This window comes from Puma concolor, chromosome C1 (genome assembly GCF_028749965.1).
Source record: "Puma concolor isolate L17-30 chromosome C1, mPumCon1.1.hap2, whole genome shotgun sequence".
NCBI lineage: Eukaryota > Metazoa > Chordata > Mammalia > Carnivora > Felidae > Puma > Puma concolor.
The window spans coordinates 40,437,102-40,459,787 of record NC_141674.1 but is presented as its reverse complement, the minus strand read 5'-3'; the positions used below and the strand labels follow the sequence as shown (position 1 = coordinate 40,459,787).

General features: G+C 38.4%; 1 protein-coding gene across 3 annotated transcripts in view; it reads left to right on the top strand.

Moving 5' to 3' along the window:
- FAF1 (Fas associated factor 1) overlaps positions 1-22,686 on the top strand; it is a 514,886-nt gene that overhangs the window by 441,166 nt on the left and 51,034 nt on the right. For all 3 annotated transcript variants that reach the window (XM_086716934.1, XM_086716936.1, XM_086716935.1), the window contains 2 exons: positions 16,356-16,436; positions 17,427-17,504. In XM_086716934.1, the coding sequence (XP_086573060.1) occupies positions 16,356-16,436; positions 17,427-17,504 (159 nt within the window). The remainder of the gene's footprint in view (positions 1-16,355; positions 16,437-17,426; positions 17,505-22,686) is intronic.

The following is a 22,686-nucleotide window of genomic DNA, read 5'->3' as shown; positions in this document are numbered from 1 at the left end:
ACCACCGACTGCAAAGCTAGCTAAGCCTGCCCCTCCCGCCCCTGTGCACCTGTGGATCCACCCCGGCTAATACACCAGATCCCATTGAAGCAGCACCACAAGCCTGGCAGTGTGCATGTAGCCCAGAAAGGGGCCACACCACTCCACAATGAGTCCTGCCCCTGGGAGAGGGGAAGATAAGGTACACACCAGTCTGACTGTGGCCCCAGCGGTGGGCTGGGGACAGATATCAGGTCTGACTGTGGCACTGCCAACCAACACAAGTTACTCCCTACAGCACAGGGGAAGTGCCCTGCAGTTTGGAGCCACCCCAGGGACTACCCAAAATGGCGAAATGGAAGAACTCTCCGCAGAAGAAACTCCAGGAAGTAGTGACAGCTAACGAATTGATCAAAAACGATTTAAGCAATGTAACAGACCATGAATTTAGAATAGTAGTCATAAAATTAATCACTGGGCTTGAAAAAAGCATAGAGGACAGCAGAGAATCTATTGCTACAGAGATAAAGGGACTAAGAAATAGGCATGAGGAGCTAAAAAATGCTATAAATGAGGTGCAAAATAAAATGGAGGTGGCCATAGTATGGATTGAAGAGGCAGAGGAGAGAATGGAAAAAAAGGAAGCTGAGAAAAAGAGAGATTAAAAAAACCAGGAGTATGAGGGGAGAATGAGAGAACTAAGTGATGCAATCAAATGAAACAATATCCGTATAACAGGAATTCCAGAAGAGGAAGAGAGAGAGAAAGGGGCTAAGGTGTACTTGAACAAATCATAGCTTAGAACTTCCCCGATCTGGGGAAGGAAAAAGGCATTGAAATCCAAGAGGCACAGAGAACTCCCTTCAGACGTAACTTGAATTGATCTTCTGCACGACATATCATAGTAAAACTGGCAAGATACAAGGATAAAGAGAAAATTCTGAAAGCAGCTAGGGATAAACAGGCTCTAACTTATAAAGGAAGACCCATAAGACTAGTGGCAGACCTATCTACTGAAACTTGGCAGGCCAGAAAGGAATAGCAGGAAATCTTCAATGTGATGAACATAAAAAATATGAGCGGAGAATACTTTATCCAGCAAGTCTGTCATTCAGAATAGAAGGAGAGATAAAGGTCTTCCCAAACAAACAAAAACTGAAGGAATTCATCACCACTAAACCAGCCCTAAAGAGATCCTAAGGGGGATTCTGTGAGTGAAGTGTTGCAAGGACCACAAAGTACCAGAAACATCACTACAAGCATGAAACCTACAGACCTCACAATGACTGTAAACCCGTATCTTTCTATAATAACAATGAATGTAAATGGACTAAATGCTCCAACCAAAAGACATAGGGTATCAGAATGGATAAAAAAACAAGACCCGTCTATTTGCTGTCTACAAGAGACTCATTTTAGACCTGAGGACACCTTCTGATTGAAAGTGAGGGGATAGAGAACTATCTATCATGCTATTGGAAGCCAAAAGAAAGTTGGAGTAGCCGTACTTATATCAGACAAACTAGACTTTAAATTAAAGGCTATAACAAGAGATGAAGAAGGGCATTATATAATAATTACAGGGTCTATCCATCAGGAAGAACTAGCAATTATAAATGTCTATGCACCAAATACAGGGGCCCCCAAATATATAAAACAATTAATCACAAGCATAAGCAACCTTATTGATAAGAATGTGGTAATTGCAGGGGGCTTTAATACTCCACTTACAACAATGGATAGATCATCTAGACACAGAATTAGTAAACAAGGGCCCTAAATGATACATTGGATCAGATGGACTTGACAGATATATTTAGAACTCTGCATCCCAAAGCAACAGAATATACTTTCTTCTCGAGTGCACATGGAACATTCTCCAAGATAGATCACATACTGGGTCATAAAATAGCCCTTAATAAGTATACAAGAATTGAGATCATACCATGCACACTTTCAGACCACAATGCTATGAAACTTGAAATCAACCACAGGAAAAAGTCTGGAAAACCTCCATAAGTATGGAGGTTAAAGAACACCCTACTAAAGAATGAATGGGTCAACCAGGCAATTCGAGAAAAAATTTAAAAATATATAGAAACAAATGAAAATGAAAATACAACAATCCAAATGCTTTGGGATGCAGCCAAGGCAGTCCTGAGAGGAAAATACATTGCAATCCAGGCCTATCTCAAGAAACAAGAAAAATCCCAAATACAAAATCTAACAGCATACCTAAAGGAAATAGAAGCAGAACAGCAAAGACACCCCAAGCCCAGCAGAAGAGGAGAAATAATAAAGATCAGAGCAGAAATAAACAATATAGAATCTAAAAAAAAAAACAAAACAAACAGAAACAGTAGACCAGATCAATGAAACCAAGAGTTCGTTTTTTGAAAAAAATAAACAAAATTGGTAAACCTCTACCAGGCTTCTCAAAAAGAAAAGGGAGGTGACCCAAATAGATAAAATCATGAATGAAAATGGAATTATTACAACCAATCCCTCAGAAATACAAGCAGTTATTAGGGAATACTATAAAAAATTATATGCCACCAAACTGGACAACCTGGAAGAAATGGACAAATTCCTAAGCACCCACACACTTCAAAACTCAAACAGGAAGAAATAGAAAACTTGAACAGACCCATAACCAGCAAAGAAATTGAATCAGTTATCAAAAATCTCCCAAAAAATAAGAGTCCAGGACCAGATGGCCTCCCTGGGGAATTCTGCCAGACATTTAGAGCAGAGATAATACCTATCCTTCTCATGCTTTTCCAAAAAAATTGAAAGGGAAGGAAAACTTTCAAAGTAATGAAGCCAGCATTACTTTGATTCCTAAACCAGACAGAGACCCAGCAAAAAAAGAGAACTACAGGCCAATTTCCCTGAGAAATATGGATGCAAAAATTCTCAATAAGATACTAGCCAATTGAATTCAACAGCATATAAAAAGAATTATTCACCATGATCAAGTGGGATTCATTCCTGGGCTGCAGGGCTGGTTCAACATTCACAAATCAATCAATGTGATACATCACATTAATAAAAGAAAAGAAAAGAACCATATGATCCTGTCAATCGATGCAGAAAAAGCATTTCACAAAATTCAGCATCCTTTCTTAATAAAAACCCTCGAGAAAGTTGGGATAGAAGGAACATACTTAAACATCATAAAAGCCATTTATGAAAAGCCCACAGCTAACATCATCCTCAGTGGGGAAAAACTGAGAGCTTTCCCCCTGAGACCAGGAACACGACAGGGATGTCCATTCTCACGGCTGTTGTTTAACATAGTGTTGGAGGCTCTAGCATCAGCAATCAGACAACCGAAGGAAATCAGAGGCATCAAAATTGGCAAAGATGAAGTCAAGCTTTCCCTTTTTGCAGATGACATGATATTATACATGGAAAACCCAATAGACTCCACCAAAAGTCTGCTAGAACTGATACATGAATTCAGCAAAGTCACAGGATACAAAATCAATGTACAGAAATTGGTTGCGGTTTTTTTTTTTATTTTTTTTTAACATTTACTTATTTTTGAGACAGAGAGAGACAGAGCATGAACAGGGGAGGGGCAGAGAGAGAGGGAGACACAGAATCCGAAACAGGCTCCAGGCTCTGAGCTGTCAGCACAGAGCCCGATGTGGGGCTCGAACCCACGGACTGTGAGATCATGACCTGAGCCGAAGTCGGCCACTCAAGCGACTGAGCCACCCAGGCGCCCCAGTTGCATTCTTTTTTTTTTTTTTTTTTTTTTTTAAATTTTTTTTCAACGTTTATTTATTTTTGGGACAGAGAGAGACAGAGCATGAACGGGGGAGGGGCAGAGAGAGAGGGAGACACAGAATTGGAAACAGGCTCCAGGCTCTGAGCCATCAGCCCAGAGCCTGACGCGGGGCTCGAACTCACGGACCGCGAGATCGTGACCTGGCTGAAGTCGGACGCTTTTAACTGACTGCGCCACCCAGGCGCCCCCCCAGTTGCATTCTTATACACTAATAATGAAGCAACAGAAAGACAAAGAAACTGATCCCATTCACAATTGCACCAAGAATCATAAAATACCTAGGAATAAACCTAACCAAAGATGTAAAAGATCTGTATGCTGAAAACTATAGAAAGCTTATGAAGGAAATTGAAGAAGGTATAAAGAAATGGAAAAATATTCTGTGTTCATGGATGGGAAGAATAAATATTGCTAAAATGTAAATACTACCCAAAGCTATCTACACATTCAATGCAATCCCAGTCAAAATTGCACCAGCATTCTTCTCGAAGCTAGAACAAGCAATCCTAAAATTTGTACGGAACCACAAAAGACTCCAAATAGCCAAAATAATTTTGAAGAAGACCAAAGCGGGAGGTATCACAATCCCAGACTTCAAGCTATACTACAAAGCTGTAATCATTAAGACAGCATGGTATTGCCACAAGAACAGACACATAGACCAATGGAATAGAATAGAGACTCCAGAATTAGACCCACAAACGTATGGCCAACTAATCTTTGACAAAGCAGGAAAGAACATCCAATGGAAAAAAGACAGTCTCTTTAACAAATGGTGCTGGGAGAACTGGACAGCAACATGCACAAGAATGAAACTAGACCACTTTCTTACACCATTCAAAAAAAAAAAAAAAAAAAAACCCCACCTCAAAATGGATAAAGGACCTGAATGTGAGACAGGAAACCATCAAAACCCTAGAGGAGAAAGCAGGAAAAAACCTCTCTGACCTCAGCTGCAGCAGTTTCTTACTTGACACATCCCCAAAGGCAAGGGAATTAAAAGCAAAAATGAACTATTGGGACCTCATGAACATAAAAAGTTTCTGCACTGCAAAGGAAAAAATCAAAACTAAAAGGCAACCAAGGGAATTGGAAAAGATATTTGCAAATGACATATCGGACAAAGGGCTAGTATCCAAAACCTATAAAGAACTCACCAAACTCCACACCCGAAAAACAAAGAATCCAGTGAAGAAATGGGCAGAAAACTTGAATAGACACTTCTCTAAAGAAGACATCCAGATGGCCAAGAGGCACATGAAAAGATGCTCAACATCACTCCTCATCAGGGAAATACAAATCAAAACCACACTGAGACACCACCTCATGCCAGTCAGAGTGGCTAAAATGAACAAATCAGGAGGCTCTGGTGAGGATGTGGAGAAACAGGAACCCTCTTGCACTGTTGGTGGGAATGCAAACTGGTGCAGCCGCTCTGGAAAACAGTGTGGAGGTTCCTCAAAAAATTAAAAATAGATCTACCCCATGACCCAGCCAATAGCACTGCTAGGAATTTACCCAAGGGATACAGGAGTGCTGATGCATAGGGACACTTGTACCCCAATGTTTATAGCAGCACTGTCAACAATAGCCAAATGATGGAAAGAGCCTAAATGTCCATCAACTGATGAATGGATAAAGAAATTGTGGTTTATATACACAATGTAATACTACGTGGCAATGAGAAAGAATGAAATATGGCCTTTTGTAGCAACGTGGATGGAAGTGGAGAGTTGTTATGCTGAGTGAAATAAGTCCTACAGAGAAAGACAGATACCATATGTTTTCACTCTTATGTGGATCTTGAGAAACTTAACAGAAGACCATGGGGGAGGGGAAGGGAAAAGGAAAAAGTTAGAGAGGGAGGGAGCCAAACTATGAGATTGTTAAAATCTGAGAACAAACTGAGGGTTGATGGGGAGTGGGAGGGAGGGGAGGGTGGGTGATGGGTATTGAGGAGGGCACCTGTTGGGATGAGCACTGAGTGTTGTATGGAAACCAATTTGACAATAAATTTCATATTAAAAAAAAAAGAAATCAAGTAGTGTAAGTCTTCTCTCTTCATAATTGTGTTGGCTTACTCTAGGTCCTTTGCATTGCTGTATGAATTTTATAATAGGTTTGTCAATTTCTACAAGAAAACGAAATACTGCCAATATTTTTATTAGAATTGCATTGAATATGTACATCATTTGAAGAGAATTGTCATATAAAAATATTGACTCTTCTAATCCATGAAAATGTTGTATTTCTCCACTTATTTAGGTCTTTAATTTCAGCAGTATTTTGTAGTTTTCAGTGTACATCTTTCTGTCAGATTTATCCCTAAGTATTTCACACATTTTATGCTGTTATAAGTGGTATTTTTTAAATTATAGGTTCTAATTGTTTGTTGCTAGTGAATAGAAATGCAGTTGCTAGTTGTGTATCAATTTTATATCTCACAACCTTACAAAATCCCTTATTAGTTCAAATAGCTTTTTGGTAGAATCCATATAATTTTCCATATCTCTGATAATTTTATGTGTGATAAAGAGTTGTACCTACCTTTTCACTCTAGATGTCTTTTATTTCCTTTTCTTGCCTTAAATTTGAAAATCAATCCGTGTGATTCACCATATGATTATCTCAATGGATGTAGAAAATGCATTAGGCAAAACTAATGCATTCCTGATAGAAACTTTCAGTAAAGTAGGAACAGAGTAGAACCTGAAAAGACATCTATTTAAAAAAACCTATGAGCTAACATTTTACTGAGTGGTGAAAGATTGAATGTTTTTGTTTTTGTTTTTGTTTTTTTGATCAGGAAAAAGGCTGGGATGTCTGTTCATATCACTTTGTTAACCATTGAATTAGAGATCTAGCCAGACTAATAAGCAGTAACTCTCCATTCTTCCTTCCCTCAGTCCCTGGTTATCTCTGATATATTTTCTAGTTCTATGACTCTACCTACTCTAGGTACCTCATGTAAGTGGAAATATACAATATCTGTCCTTTTATTTCAGGCTTCTTTTACTTAGTATAGTGTCTTTAAGGTTTATCCATGTTATAGTATGTATCAGAGCTTCCTTCCTTTTATGGCTGAATAATATTCTGTTGTATCTGTATACCACATTTTGTGTATCCATTCATCTGTTGATAAACATTTGCATTGTTTCCACCTTATGGCTATTGTGAATAGTGCTGCTATGAACATGTACTTATTGACCATTTATATATCTTTAGAGAATTGTCTTTTCAAGTCCTTTGCCCATGTTTTAATTGGATTGTTCATTTTTATTGTCATTGACTTATAGTAGTTCTGGATATTAAATTCTTACCAGATATATGTTTGCAAATATTTTTCTTCCATTCTGTGAATGGTCTTTTCACTCTCAATAGTGTCTTTTGATGCACAAAAGTTTTTAATTTTGCTGGTGCCTACCTGATCTATTTTTCTTTCTTTTTAATGCCTATGCTTTGTCATACTGAAGAAATCACTGCCTAATCCAAGGTCATGAAAATTTTCACCCATATATTTTTTAATTGATTTATTTATTTTATATATGTTTTTAAATTTATATCCAAGTTAGCATATAGTGCAACAATAATTTCAGGAGTAGATTCCTTAATGCCCCTTACCCATTTAGCCCATCCCCCCCACCCACAACCGCTCCAGCAACCCTGTTTATTCTCTATATTTAAGAATCTCTTGGGGCGCCTGGGTGGCTCAGTCGGTTGAGCGTCAGACTTCGCTCAGGTCACGATCTCATGGTCCGTGAGTTTGAGCCCCGCATTGGGCTCTGTGCCGACAGCTCAGAGCCTGGAGCCTGCTTCGGATTCTGTGTCTCCCTCTCTCTCTGGCCCTCCCCCCATTCATGCTCTGTCTCACTCTGTCTCAAAAACAAATAAATGTTAAAAAAAAAAAAAAAATTTAAATTAAAAAAAAAAAAAGAATCTCTTATGTTTTGTCCCCCTCCCTGTTTTTATATTGTTTTTGCTTCCTTTCCCTTATGTTCATCTGTTTTGTATCTTAAATTCCTCATATGAGTGAAGTCATATGATACTTGTCTTTTTCTGACTAATTTTGCTTACCATAATACCCTCTAGTTCCATCCATGCAGTTGCAAATGACAATATTTCATTCTGTTTTATTTTTTAAATTTTTTTAATTTTTTTTTTTAATTTTTGAGACAGAGCATGAGCAGGGGAGGGGCAGAGAGAGAGGGAGACACAGAATCTGAAGCAGGCTCCAGGCTCTGAGCTGTCAGCACAGAGCCCAACGTGGGGCTCAAACTCACGGACTGCGAGATCATGACCTGAGCTGAAGTTGCTCAGCTAACTGACTGAGCCACCCAGGCGCCCCAAGATTTCATTCTTTTTGATTGCTGAGTAATACTCCATGGTATATACCACATCTTCTTTATCCATTCATCCTTCGATGGGCTCTTTCCATACTTTGGCTATTGTTGATAGCACTGCTTATAAACATTGGGGTGCATGTGCCCCTTGGAAACAGCACCTGTATCCCTTGGATAAATACCTAGTAGTGCAATTGCTGTTTCCTAGGGTAGTTCTATTTTTAATTTTTTGAGAAACCTTCATACTGTTTTTCCAGAGTGGCTGCACCAGCTTGCATTCCCACCAGCAGTGCAAAAGAGATCCTCTTTCTCCACATCCTTGCCAATATCTATTGTTGCCTGAGTTGTTAATGTTAGCCATTCTGACAGGTGTGAGGTGGTATCTCATTGTGGTTTTGATTCGTATTTCCCTGGTGATGAGTGATGTTGAGCATTTTTTCATGTGTTGGTTGGCCATCTGGATGTCTTCTTTGGAGAAGTGTGTATTCATTTCTTTTGCCCATTTCTTCACTGGATTATTTGTTTTTTGGGTGTTGAGTTTGATAAGTTCTTTATAGATATTGTACCCTAACCCTTTATCTACTATGTCGTTTGCACATATCTTATCTCATTCTGTTGGTTGCCTTTTAGGTTTGCTGATTGTTTCCTTTGCTGTGCAGAAGGTTTTATTTTGATGAGGTCCCAATAGTTCATTTTTGCTTTTGTTTCCCCTTGACTCTGGAGACGTGTTGAGTAAGAAGCTGCTGCAGCCGAGGTCAAAGAGATTTTTGCCTGCTTTCTCCTCGAGGATTTTGATGGCTTCTTTTCTTACGTCTAGGTCTTTCATCCATTTTGAGTTTATTTTTGTGTATGGTATAAGAAAGTGGTCCAGGTTCATTTTTCTGCATGTCGCTATCCAGTTTTCCCAGCACCACTTGCTGAAGAGACTGTCTTTATTCCAGTGGATATTCTTTCCTGCATTGTCAAAGATTAGTTGGCCAAACTTTTGTGGGTCCATTTCTGGGTTCTCTGTTCTGTTCCATTGATCTGAATATCTGTTTTTGTGCCAGTACCATACTGTCTTGATGATTACAGCTTTGTAGTACAGCTTGAATTCCAGGATTGTGATGCCTCCAGCTTTCATTTTCTTTTTCAAGATTACTTTGGCTATTCAGTGTCTTATCTGGTTCCATACAAATTTTAGGATTGTTTGTTCTAGCTCTGTGAAGAATGCTGGTGTTGTTTTGATAGGGATTGCTCACCTATATTTTCTTATAAAATTTCATAGCTTTAATTCTTTAGTTTTAGGTCTTTGATCCATTTTGAGTTGATTTTTTTTTTAATTTTTTTTTCAACGTTTATTTATTTTTGGGACAGAAAGAGACAGAGCATGAACGGGGGAGGGGCAGAGAGAGAGGGAGACACAGAATCGGAAACAGGCTCCAGGCTCTGAGCCATCAGCCCAGAGCCTGACGCGGGGCTCGAACTCACGGACCGCGAGATCGTGACCTGGCTGAAGTCGGACGCTTAACCGACTGCACCACCCAGGCGCCCCAGTTGATTTTTTATATAGTATAAAGTGAGAGCCCAACTTCATTCTTTTGTAGCTTTCCCAGCACCATGCATTGAAAAGACTGTCCTTTCTCCTTTGGATGATCTTGACACTCTTGTCAAAAATCAATTTATCTTATATGTGAGAGTTTATTTCTGAGCTCTCTACTCTGTTCCATGGGTCCAGATACGTATCCTCTGCTAGTACTACAATGGTTTTTATTTTATCATCATCATCATCATCATCATCATCATCATCATCATCATTATTTGAAGTATAATTAGCATGCAGTGTTATTAGTTTCAGGTATACAATATAATGATTCAGTAATTCTATACATTACTCAGTGTTCATCACAGTAAGTATTACTCTTAATCCCCTTTATCTATTTCAGCCATCTCCCCTAGCAACCACCAATTTGTTCTCTGTAAATAAGTCTGTTTTTTGGTCTTTCCTTTGTTGGTTTGTTTTGTTCCTTAGATTCCACATATGAATGAAACCATATGGTGTTTGTCCTTTCTCTAACTTATTTCACTTAGCATTATACCATCTAGGTCCATCCATATTGATGTAGATGGCAAGATAACATTCTTTTGTATGGCTGAGTAATATTCCATTGTTTATAAGACTAGGTAAAGTACTACAGTGTTTTGATTACTATAGCTTTGTAGTAAGTTTGGAAATCAGGAAATGTCAGTCCTCTGACTTTGTTATTTTTCAAGATTGCTTTGGCTGCTGTTTTGGCTATTTGGGGTCCTTTGAGTTTCCATATGAATTTTAGAATGGATTGTTCTGTTTCTTTAAAAAATGTCATTGGTAGGGGCGCCTGGGTGGCGCAGTCGGTTAAGCGTCCGACTTCAGCCAGGTCACGATCTCGCGGTCCGTGAGTTCGAGCCCCGCGTCAGGCTCTGGGCTGATGGCTCGGAGCCTGGAGCCTGTTTCCGATTCTGTGTCTCCCTCTCTCTCTGCCCCTCCCCCGTTCATGCTCTGTCTCTCTCTGTCCCAAAAATAAATAAACGTTGAAAAAAAAAATTTTTTTTTTTAAAATGTCATTGGTATGCACTCAGTTGTTTCTTAAAGAGATTTAAACAATAAGAAAAAAATGTCTGTTAATTTACCCACGGAGCTCCCATTTCCAGTTCTCCTTTGTGTAGATCCAGATTTCCATCTGGTTGGTACTGTGGGTACTTCTCCCTAAAGGACTTCCTTTAGCTTTTCCTCGATGCACATGCTGGTGATTAATTCTTTCACCCTTTGTATATCTGAAAAAGTCTTTATTTCATCTGCAATTGAAAGGTAATTCTACCTTTGATAAAACTTTTGGTTGACATGTTTGTTGTTTTCTTTCAGTGCTTTAAAAGATGTTGCTTCACTATCTTATCACTTGCACTGTTTCTGAGACAACTGCTTTCATTCTTAATTTGTTCCCCAGTACATATTATGTCTTTGATTTCTTTTAAGATTTTTCTTTTTATTATTAATTTTGTGCAATTTGGTTATGATGTGCCTGGGTGTAGCTTTCTTTGTGTTTTTATGTAGATTCTTGGATCTGTGGCTTTATAGTCTTTATCAAATTCAGAAAACTTTTGGCCATCATTTCCTAAAATAAGCTTTCTCCCCCCACCCCTGCACCCTACTCCCAGACTCAAATTATACTTAAACCATACTGCCAAAAGTTATCCCATAGATGACTTTCCATTTCCCTACCTCACTTGGGTCCAAAATAAAATCTTCTGGGACTCTAGGTTACCAAAATGGATAATCTAACTTGTCAGGTTCCATGCTACCTCATCATTGACGGCTCTAATTTTTCAGTTTTTTATTTCTGGTACCCAGGTATTTCTCTTTCTTTGTTTCTTTCTTTCTCACATGCTGAGTAATACTATTTAAAAATTTTGTTACATTTTCTCTATCGTCTTTAAGTATTTATATTGAGAGAATTTCAAGGTATCTTGATCCATATCTCTTCAGGGATACATACCAAAGCCATCTCCCTGTACAAGGTTTTACTCAACAGAGCAAAGAGCAAGGTATATGTTCTGACCTGGGCATTCAGAAGAAGAGATAAATACCATATATGTATGTACATATTTGTGTATGTATTTGGTAAGTATTTGAAACAAGCCTAACCACTATAGCCTACTTCAATTTGATAATTCAGAACTTTGCATTAGCCTTTGGGTATTAACTGATGATTACCAATTTTAAACACTCCAGAGGAGTAACAAGTTACATCTAAATTCCATTTCAGGTTAAGTAGCTCATTTAGGAACCATTTGACAGCTCAGAATGTTTTCATTATTTTTAATGGTTTATAGGGAAGTCTGACTCAATGGCTACTGTCTCAGAGAACTATACCAAGCCACCTAGTCTGACACAGTTGGAAAAAAAAAAAAACAAAGGCTTTGGGGTGAGAAAGGTTTTTAAATCTTTTAAACATAGGTTTAAATTCTAACTCTTGTACTTCTTAACAAGTCACCCTATTACTCAGAATAAAAAAAATACATGTAAATAAAAATTACTAGTTTGAAGAATACTTAGAGACTCCAGAACTTGAGGTGTATAACTGTTTGAGCACTGGTAATTCCATTCATTCATCTAACAAATGTGTATTTAATGCTTGCCATATGTAAGATAGTACGCTAGATGCCATAGGAAATACAAAGACATATCAAATGGAGTCTTTTCCCTCTGGGAGCTTAACAGCTGAGGTAGGAAACAGTAAAGAAACATACAAATGAGTGTAGCACAAAGCAGTATGAGAGCGCTGACAAGTATGCTGTAGATGAAAGGCTTCAGTGGAGGCTATCACTTAGTTCTGAGCGATCCCACTTCACATTTTGGTGTGATAAAGAGTACTTTAATACCCAGTAGCCCAAGCTCTAGCCCAAGCAGCACCTGAAACCAGTTCCTGAACCAGCTGTTCTACTTCCACACAATATACATGTATTTCTCGTCACTTTGTGCAATGTGCCCACTCAGATTTAGCACAGGGAGTCTCTGCAAGGACTATATTTGTAGGGTAGAGGAGAAATTCCAGGAGGCGCATGTGTAGATATGAGAACAAATTAGTGCATGAAATGTTAATCACACCTGGAATTTTCCTTTAAAAAATCTAATCATATAGAATAATATGGGGGAGATGCCTAAGCAGTGTTCTTTAAACCTCCAAATTAGAGATGATAGTGAACAGGGCAGTTAGAGAAGCAAGTATAAGATCCATAAGACAGAAAAGAAGAAATGATAGCTATTCACAAGCAACTACCAAACAAGTAAGAAGTTCTGACCATGATAAGTTTAGAAAAATTCATGCTGAGCCACATGCCTGATCTGGCCTTTCTGTCTGATAGTCCAGGAGGGCTATGAGCAAGGAAAAGAGCATTGGTTTGTAGCAGACAGGAGAGAAGAAGCTGTCAGGAGACCTGGATTCAAGTCTAAGTTCTGCCACTGACTTAATGGGTAGTCTTGTATGAATCCTCTATCCTCATGTGATTTTAGTTTCTCCCTCTATATAGTGGCTCTTTTGTACATGTTGTTCTCTTATATTGCTTTTTTTTTTTTTTTGTAATTTTTTAAATGTTTATTCATTTTAAAGAAACAGAGAGAGACAGAGCACAAGCAGGGGAGGGGGCACAGAGAGAAAGGGAAACACAGGATCCAAAGCAGGTTGCAGGCTCTGAGCTGTCAGCACAAAGCCTGATGCGGGGCTCAAACTCACAAACCGGAAGATCATGATCTGAGCTGAAGTCAGACACTTAACCAACTGAGCCACCCAGGCGCCCTCTTATATTTCTATAAAAAGCTGGTAGGATTTTTAATGATAGAGCTAATGGAGCAGAACTATTCCAGATAGAAAGAGAGTGACATTATTTAAGGAATAAAAGTAAAATAATGCAAAACTTGAACACCGAACTCTTCACAAAAAAATGATGAAGGTGATCCAAGCAAGCAAGATTATCTGTGTCTTCCCCTATTAAACTATGGCCTGCGTCTGCATCCTCAGTGCTGATGTGATGCCTAATATGAAAAGGAGGGTACAGGGAAGAGAAGGAAGCAAGTTAGCTGGTGCAGGAAGTCCTCTCGTAACAGGTGCCACATTTTGTGGCAGAGATCCCTATATTTAATGGCCTTTCATATCTGCAACAGTCTGTTTTAAAACAGAGCTGTTTACTTAGAATGCTTCTATTACCAACTATATTTGTGCTCAAAGGGCTTCCAGCTGTGGTAGCTTTTAGAAGGTCCCTTTGTTGTCTGTACATAGTGTCATAATAGGTCATTTCTGCCCAGCCAGTTGATTTCATTGAGTCAGGTAGGGTTGCATTTTTGTTAAGCTATTCTCTTCCTCCTTAATTTTTACTGCAGACAATAAATATTTTGTGCCTGGAAAGATAGTTTATTTATTCAACAGATGCTTATTAAACACCTCCCAAAAACTACACAATGTGTGAAACCCTTGGAATATAGAGGTGTGTAATATAGATAAGGACCCTGCCTTTATGATGCTTACAGTGCCATGGGGGGAATCTCACATTAAGGAAATGATTATATGATAATTAATTGTCATTGTGATAAAGGTTTTAAAGGGACAGTACAGAATGTTACAAGAGAAACCTAAACTAGAGGAGTGGGATCAAGAAAGTAATGTAAAATTAAAAATTTAAACATCTTAAAGTATTTCCCCATTTGAAATATAGAAAAATAAGTTACTCCCGTAGGTTATATTAAGTATATTGGGGATTTCTGAAAGGTAGACTTGTCCACAGAGGCATAAAAGCCTTAGAAATTCAATCTTTTAATATAATAAATAACGGGAAAGGGAGACAGAAGCAAAAACGCATAGCTTGCTACTGGCCAGGATTGGATTTGAATACAGATCTGCTAATCTTCCCATTACCTCTCCTCAGTGACTTATAAAATAAAGACATTATGTATCAAATATAGATCAGCCTTGGCTAAATGAACTATTAAGTGGCCACTGTGTACAAACTTGGATATGGAGTGGAGGAGGAGTTCACAGAGTAATGAATTAGGGAAATGCTAATATAAACAGAAATGCGCAAAATATAATTATCAGGCTGATTGTATCTGGTCGTAGTAAAACCTAGTATATATACCAAAGTGGGAAATACCCAGCTGGAATTAGTGAAAATATATTTAAAGATGTATGCTATTTCTCTAAAATATGAATACTAATTGCTTAGTACAAGTCTCCAAGTGGAAGTGTTTAAAACCCATTTTTATTCATGTGTAATATTATATGACATGTAAATTATCCCTGAATGCTTCACAGCCTGAGTGATCTCTCAGGTTAAATATGGTTCCTGATATAAATCACCTAGCATACCCTTTCATCATAGATAGTATAGCAATTAGCTTTAGCCAGCAACTTATAATTATTTCAAATTTTTTATTTAAAAGATTGGGAATCAGTGAAATGTTACTATTTATATCAGAGATTTTGGAATTAGCTGAATCATTGAAACTAAAAGGAGATTGAGGCTTCAGAGAGAAGGCCAGTCTTAAATGGGTATCAGTGAGAGCACCTAAATATATATTGAATTGGGAAGACAAAACATTAGAAAGTATTAAGTTCAGCCATATGAGATTTCCATTTTTAGAGGTCAAAAACATTCAGATATTGGTGACTTTATATGATTCATTCAGCTATGACACAAAATGGCCAAAAAGGGAACCTATATTCTAATGTCAGCAGGTGTGGGTATTTATTAAATTTAAGTACATGTAGAAATTCTGGTAGTTGAATTAACTTTTAATTTCATATGAAGTAATTTAAATGTAGGCAGATGCACAATCACTTCAGAAGCTAAAAATGTTTTAAAGGGTCTTCAACTTGGATAACTGCTTAAGTCATCCACACTTGATGAGTGTGAATGTTGTTGGAAGCACTGAGTTCGATAACCAAGCTTTAGTGGTGTAGTGTGGACTGTAGTTAACCAGGGTATTTTGCTTTCAGCTTCTCCTCATGCTGACCAGAGGATTACTTTCCAGTCCTTTACTCTCTCCCAGTCCTTAGCCTCAGTGGTGACAACGCCAAGTTTATCTTTAAAAAATCAGGAGAAAAGGGGAAGGGAACTAATCATTGTGAAAATGAAATGTCAAGTGCTTTTGGGGCGCCTGGGTGGCGCAGTCGGTTAAGCGTCCGACTTCAGCCAGGTCACGATCTCGCGGTCCGTGAGTTCGAGCCCCGCATCAGGCTCTGGGCTGATGGCTCAGAGCCTGGAGCCTGTTTCCAATTCTGTGTCTCCCTCTCTCTCTGCCCCTCCCCCGTTCATGCTCTGTCTCTCTCTGTCCCAAAAATAAATAAACGTTGAAAAAAAAAAATTAAAAAAAAGAAATGTCAAGTGCTTTGCAAGACCTTTTATATGTTATTATATTTGAGTCTCGCAACAACCCTATGAAACAAATGCTATTTCTATTTTATAATTGAAGAAACTGAGATCCAGAGAGGTTAAATAACTTGCTCAAGGTCACACAGTTTATAAGTGGTAGAGCTAGGCCTAAACATTCTTATTTCACCATCTACTGTGCTATTCTTCTTGTTTGCTTATTTCTATCCTATACACTTTAAAGCGCCTTATTTAATTCTAATAAATTTACACAGGACTAAGACAAGATGATCATCATTGTTTTCTTCTATAAAAAAAAGTAATATGGTAAAAGACATTTGAATCTTTTCCTTTCTTTTAAGGATGAACGTGAAGCCAGAGAAAATGTGAAAAGAGAGCAAGATGAGGCCTATCGCCTTTCACTTGAGGCTGACAGAGCCAAGGTAGGTTTGGTCAAGGGGCTTCTGAGACAAAGAATTCAATCCTAAATAGTCTTTTATTATTTATTTAAGTGCCACCCCTTTTATCATCTTAATCCATAAGAATGTTAGATTTGCAATGGAGAAAGCTAGATTCAGTTAACAGAATATAATTCTACCCGTGGCTTTTGAAGCATGATTCATTTTGACAACACAAAGTTTTTTAACACTCATGAAAAATGAAAACAAAATAGGCCTAATATTTATTTTACTTGTTTTTTAACCAGTCTGTAGTAAAAACTCAGCAATGTTTAAACCACTGATTTATTTAATACTTCTTGAGTACCTGCTTCTGTACTGAGTATTGAAGGAGGGAAAAGAAAATAAGCCACAATTTCTACCCTCAAAAGACTCACAATGTGGTGTAGAATAGATTAACTCAAGAACATAGTTAGCTATAATACTTAGGCAAGGATCATAAAAGTCATAAGGGAAGCACTGAGTTCTGTGAGAGATTAGGGAACAAGAGTTTCAGTGGAAAGTTTTTTTCTAGCTTTTTTTAGAGAGCTAATAAGTGGAAATCTGCTTAGGGAGAGTTTCATGGAAGGGGTTAAAAATGTGAACTGAATAGAGAAAAAGGGTAGGAGGCAAGAGGTGGTATATGCTAGCAGCAAGGAGCCAGAAAGCATGGGTGCGTGATAGAAGCTAATGCAGATAGAGCCTGATATTTGGGTATAGGAGAGATAGCAGAAAAGACCAGAAAAGAAGACCAGAGAAAGGTCTTCTGAAGAATCCTGAATGCCACACTCCCAGAGCTGAACAGGTGTTTATATGGGTACTCAACATGATCAGAGAGCTATACTTTATTGTTCCTTCCATTTCCACTCTTGTTCCAGAGAGAAACATTTCTATTATGACGGTGCTGGGCGTGAGCTCTCTTCCCCCTCCATCCCCCGCCTTTTTAAGTAAACCAGTGTTTATTGAGTGCTGACTCCCTTTCTCTTTTATTGACAGAGGGAAGCTCATGAGAGAGAGATGGCAGAACAGTTTCGTTTGGAGCAGATTCGCAAAGAACAAGAAGAGGAACGTGAGGTAGGGGATAATTTCAAGTAAAGTTATTCAAAAGCTAGGTTTATTTTCACTGCATTTGATATTGAAGATATTAATATTTCGTATAATGTCTTTCCACTTTCCCCAGACCCATTTCAGTATGGAAGACCTAACCTTTCCTTGAAAGAATCATTCCTGCTCTATTGTATGGAACTCTTAGAAAACTTGACCTTATACTAGTTTCATGCTTTTCTGTTCTTTTCAAGAAATTCCTTTTCCTTTTTTTACATGACAAATGCTCCCATCCTTCCTGGATATCGTCTCACCCCAAGAATACAAAACTGTATTTTCGGCCCCCTTCCCAGTCTTCACTTTCCCCACCAAAAGACACTGTGAGTTACTTCTGTGATATCTTCATTGGGCCCCTAAATATGGGAAATCCATTTAGCATGGCTTATTCCCCTCTTACCAAGTTCCTGTCATATTCATAACAATATAGAGAATTTTTCACTTACTCATCTTGCAAATATTTTTTGAATACTTAGTACATGCCCAAAATCTGATCAGGACTAGAGATAGAGACATGGGTCATCCCCACCAGGAGCTCATAGTCTTGTAAAAATAGAATTACAAAACTATGTGTAAAAGCTATAATAGAGATGTGCCTACAGTGCAGTGGGAACAAAGAGAAGGAAGGGATATCAAATGATTTCCTAGGATGGGTTCACAAAGAAGGACTTTTGAAACTTTTTCTAGACATGGGATTAACAGCAAGATTTACTTATAAAAAGAAGTCATCTAACAAGTGATGGAAAGGCCTGGAAGGCTCTAACTTGGGCTAAGGAAAACTCCATTAGTCATCGTTCCTGGTCAGAGGATGTCACTTCATACTTATTCAATAAATGTTTTTTGAACAAGAATTATGCTAAGCACTGAAAGAGAAACAAAAGATGATAAACCAGTTTCTACAAGAAATTTCATCTGGTAGGGAAGATACGACATGTCTACAAGGAACAGCAAATCAAGGGAAAACCATGCTAAATAACATAGAAGTATACTTAGAGAGTTCATTAGCAAAGTAAAATCTTTCACAGCTTTGAGAATCAGACTACACTATAGAAGAAGTGATATTCAAGCCATGTCTTAAAAGATGTGTAATCTTTCACTGTTTGGAAATCAAAGTTTATTCATATTCAAACACATTATTTTTTTTTTTTAATAATTTTTTTTTCAACTTTTTTTATTTATTTTTGGGTCAGAGAGAAACAGAGCATGAACGGGGGAGGGGCAGAGAGAGAGGGAGACACAGCATCGGAAACAGGCTCCAGGCTCCGAGCCATCAGCCCAGAGCCTGACGCGGGGCTCGAACTCACGGACCGCGAGATCGTGACCTGGCTGAAGTCGGACGCTTAACCGACTGCGCCACCCAGGCGCCCCTCAAACACATTATTGAGTGCCTATCACAGACATGCAAAATACGATGTCTGCCAAACCCTAGTCTCTGTACACTGAAAACTCTCAATAATGGAAGGTAGATTTATTGAGCATCTTCCGTGTATCAAATACTTTTCTAGCGGCCTTACATATGCTTACTCATTGACCATTAAAATAAGCTACAAGCTTAGAGACTTTTCTTTACAAATGAGAAAACTAAAGCTCTTTGAGAAGTCACACAAAGAAATGGAAAAGCTGCAATGCCTGGGTGGCTCAGTCAGTTAAACGTCTGACTCTTGATTTCAGCTTAGGTCATGATCTCACGGTTCAGAAGTTCAAGCCCTGCACCAGGCTCTGTGCTGACAGAGCAAAGCCTGCTTGGGATTCTCTCTCTCCCTCTCTCTCTGCCCCTCTCCTGTTCGTGCATTAAAAAAAAAAGAAATTGGAATATAGCTGAGATTCTCACCAAGTCTTTATGACTCCAAAGCTCATGATGTTTCACTTACTTCATTCCAATACAAAGTCATACATCATTGCATGTGTCTATAGGAATCATGTTTGCAATGTTTCACAGAAGTTAAGAAACAGATTTGTCACTATGCTTTTAGGCTATTTCAAGAAACATAGTTTGAAAATTTAGGACTCTCATTTTTGATGCTCTTTCACAGTGCACACACTCTCACAATAGTATATCTTAAAACCATATACTTGCTAAAGGTCAGGTGTACACAATTAACCACATGTTCTGGATCTAGAGCTTAGTAGTACATGTACTTTCTTCTGATGATTTATCTTATTTACCCCACGCTAAAATTGTTCTCTCTCCCAATGTAGATAAAGCCTGTCCTCTCACAGAAGACCCCATAAACATCCTTTACATACTTCAGTATCTATGTTCTGGCTACAAGTATGTGAGAGGGTGGAACACTCTATTTTGCAACTAGTCATTATTGCACTTATCCATGAGTGTACTCCCAAAAAACACAAGTTCAGGTAATACTCCATACTTTACCCACCCTCCCCCAGAGAGTCACAGTTAAAGGCTCTTATAAACCCCACCATTAAGGAACTCTTTATCTTCTGTGTATCTTAATTTACTTAAGTCTTATCCAAATTTATTTGACCCTTTTTTTTCATGGAGCACCAATTAACATATTTCAGCACACTCATGTACAGCAAACAACTCCTTGGGAAAGGTGGTTTTATTGTGCAACCTCTAAAGAAACTGAGACCCAGGAAGATTATACAGTTTCCCTATGGTCACCAAACTGGTTGGACACATAATCTGGACTAGAAGCCCAGTCACCTGACTTTTTACAGTAATACTGCCTCTCCTTCTAACCAGAAATCCTAACCTGTATAATTGTATTGAGAAACAAGAATGGTTTTATTATTTTAATTATCTCTAGTATTTCAAAATCTTTTGGAAAGATGAAGTATTAAATAGTCAAATCACCTTGGTTACAGTGAAATTCCTTAGTAGTTGGTCTCATTTTGCTGTGTGGTAACTGTTGTAGTGAAATCAGCAAAATCTAGGAAGACATTCTTATCTGGTCTTTGACCATGATAAGGAGAAAGGCTCTAAAGCTATTCTCAAAGGACAAAAAAAACCTCCCATATTTTACCAATTTATATATTTTACGTGTTCCTTCCAAAATGAGTTTCAAGTATTTTACATAAATATGTGCAATTCAAATGGATTAAGGAAGAAAGAAAAGATACAATAATCAAGACAAAGGAAAATAAAGCCATAAGTAAGATTAACATTTTGACAACAGACAATCCAGCATACCCACCTGCTCAGGATGAACCACAAAATTTGTTCGGTGCTTTTCTTGGGCTAAAATGATTGTTTACAAGTTTCACTTAATCTATTACATCAGATAAAGACCAGTTTATCAAAAGATGCCCAGATTTTTCAAGTACTAAGACCTTAGAGCAATGCTTCTTATGATTTCCTTCAAGAGGAAACTGTGCAGGGACACCTGGGTGGCTCTGTCAGTTAAGCATCCAACTCTTGATTTTGGCTTAGGTCATGGTCTCACGGTTCGTGGGATTGAGCCCCACATTTGGCTGTGTGCTGATAGCACAGAGCCTGCTTCGGATTCTCTCCCCATCTCTCCCTGCCCCTCCCCCCACCTCAAAAATAAATAAACTTTAAAAAATGTTTTAAAAAAAAAGAAGAGGGGCGCCTGGGTGGTTCAGTCATTAAGCATCTGACCAGCTCAGGTCATGATCTCACCATTCATGGTTCAAGTCCCACATCGGGTGAGCTCCAGTCCTGCTTCAGGTGAGCTCCAACCTCACTTTGGGTGAGCTCAAGCCCCACTTTGGGTGAGCTCGAGCCCTGCATTGGGTGAGCTCAAGTCCTGCATCAGGTGAGCACGAGCCCCACTTCGGGTAAACACAAGCCCCACTTCGGATAAGCTCTGCTTTTCTCTCCCTCTCTCTTTCTGTCCCTCTCGCCCCCTCTGCCACTCACTTGCTTGTACCCTGTCTCTCTCTTCCAAAAAAGAAAAAAAGGGGGGAAGGGGGGAACTGCAATATGGTGAATACTATAGCTACAGCTATAATAGCAAAAGCAAGTCCTATATAACAGCTTCTTACAGCTTTATATAATTTGAAAGCATAAGGCCAAAGCACAGTTTACTAAGAGCATCTCTGCAGGACCCAAATAATGTATTTTTTGGTGGTCCAGCTTAAAGGACAGATTTTATAGTTACTAGAGAAATGTATGAGCTACATATTCTTTACGAAATCTTTTCTAAGTATTGAATTTTGCCACCAAGTTTTTGGTTAGTAGAAAAGGTTTCAGCTAAGATTTTTGACTCTCAGGTCTTTTAATCAGTCAGTATTCAGCAAATATTTGTTAATCTCCTTTGTGCAAATCACTAAATCGGGTGCTGCGGCATGTATGAGACCTAGCCCCTGCCCTCAGGGAGCTCACTAATACAGGAGGGTAGATGAATACAAAATAATTATAGGAAAAGATACTATACATTATAAAAATCATTAAAATAGCACAGAGTATTAAAAATATTTAGAAGAGGATGATTTCTGACTAGGAAAGCAATAAAAAAGATTTCACAGAGGGAACATGGCTTTATGGTTAAAGATGAAGTGGAGGAGCTTTTTGGGTGGAGTCATGAATAGGTGGATGGTGAATGTATGGGAAAGGGTAGGGCATGGGCTAGGTAATATGAATAAAGAGAGAAAGACACAGGGCTTCTTCAGGGAACAGTAAATGGACAAATTTAGAACACTGTCTAATAATTAGATAAGGTTAAAAGAGCCAAGTTTTGGAGAATCATGGGTGAGAGAGAATAGGCACAAAGCTATTCCCTTTTGCTGCTGGTTAAGTTTTGCCTATCTCCCCAAAGTTGTTTTCTGGTTTTGGTGGGTTTTTTTGTTTTGTTTTGTTTTGTTTTGTTTTGTTTTTGAGTTTATTTAAGTAATCTCTGTACCCAACGTGGAGTTTGAACTCACAACTCTAAGATCAGGAGTTTCATGCTCTACTGACTGAGTCAGCCAGGCGCCCCCAAAGTTGTTTTCTTTTACATCTTGGTGCCTACTCTAATCTTAAAAGACCATTAAATGAGAGAACAGAAGAACATGGAATTAGAAGCCTTGGTACTTCCCTTTAGTTTTCTGATCTGCTCTTTATAACCATCCTACAAAACTCACTTGAGTATCATTACCATCTTACAGATGAAGAAATCAGATCATAGCAGGATTTAAAAGCCCATTTTATTTACTTATTTATTTGTATTTCAGAAAAAGAGATCATGAG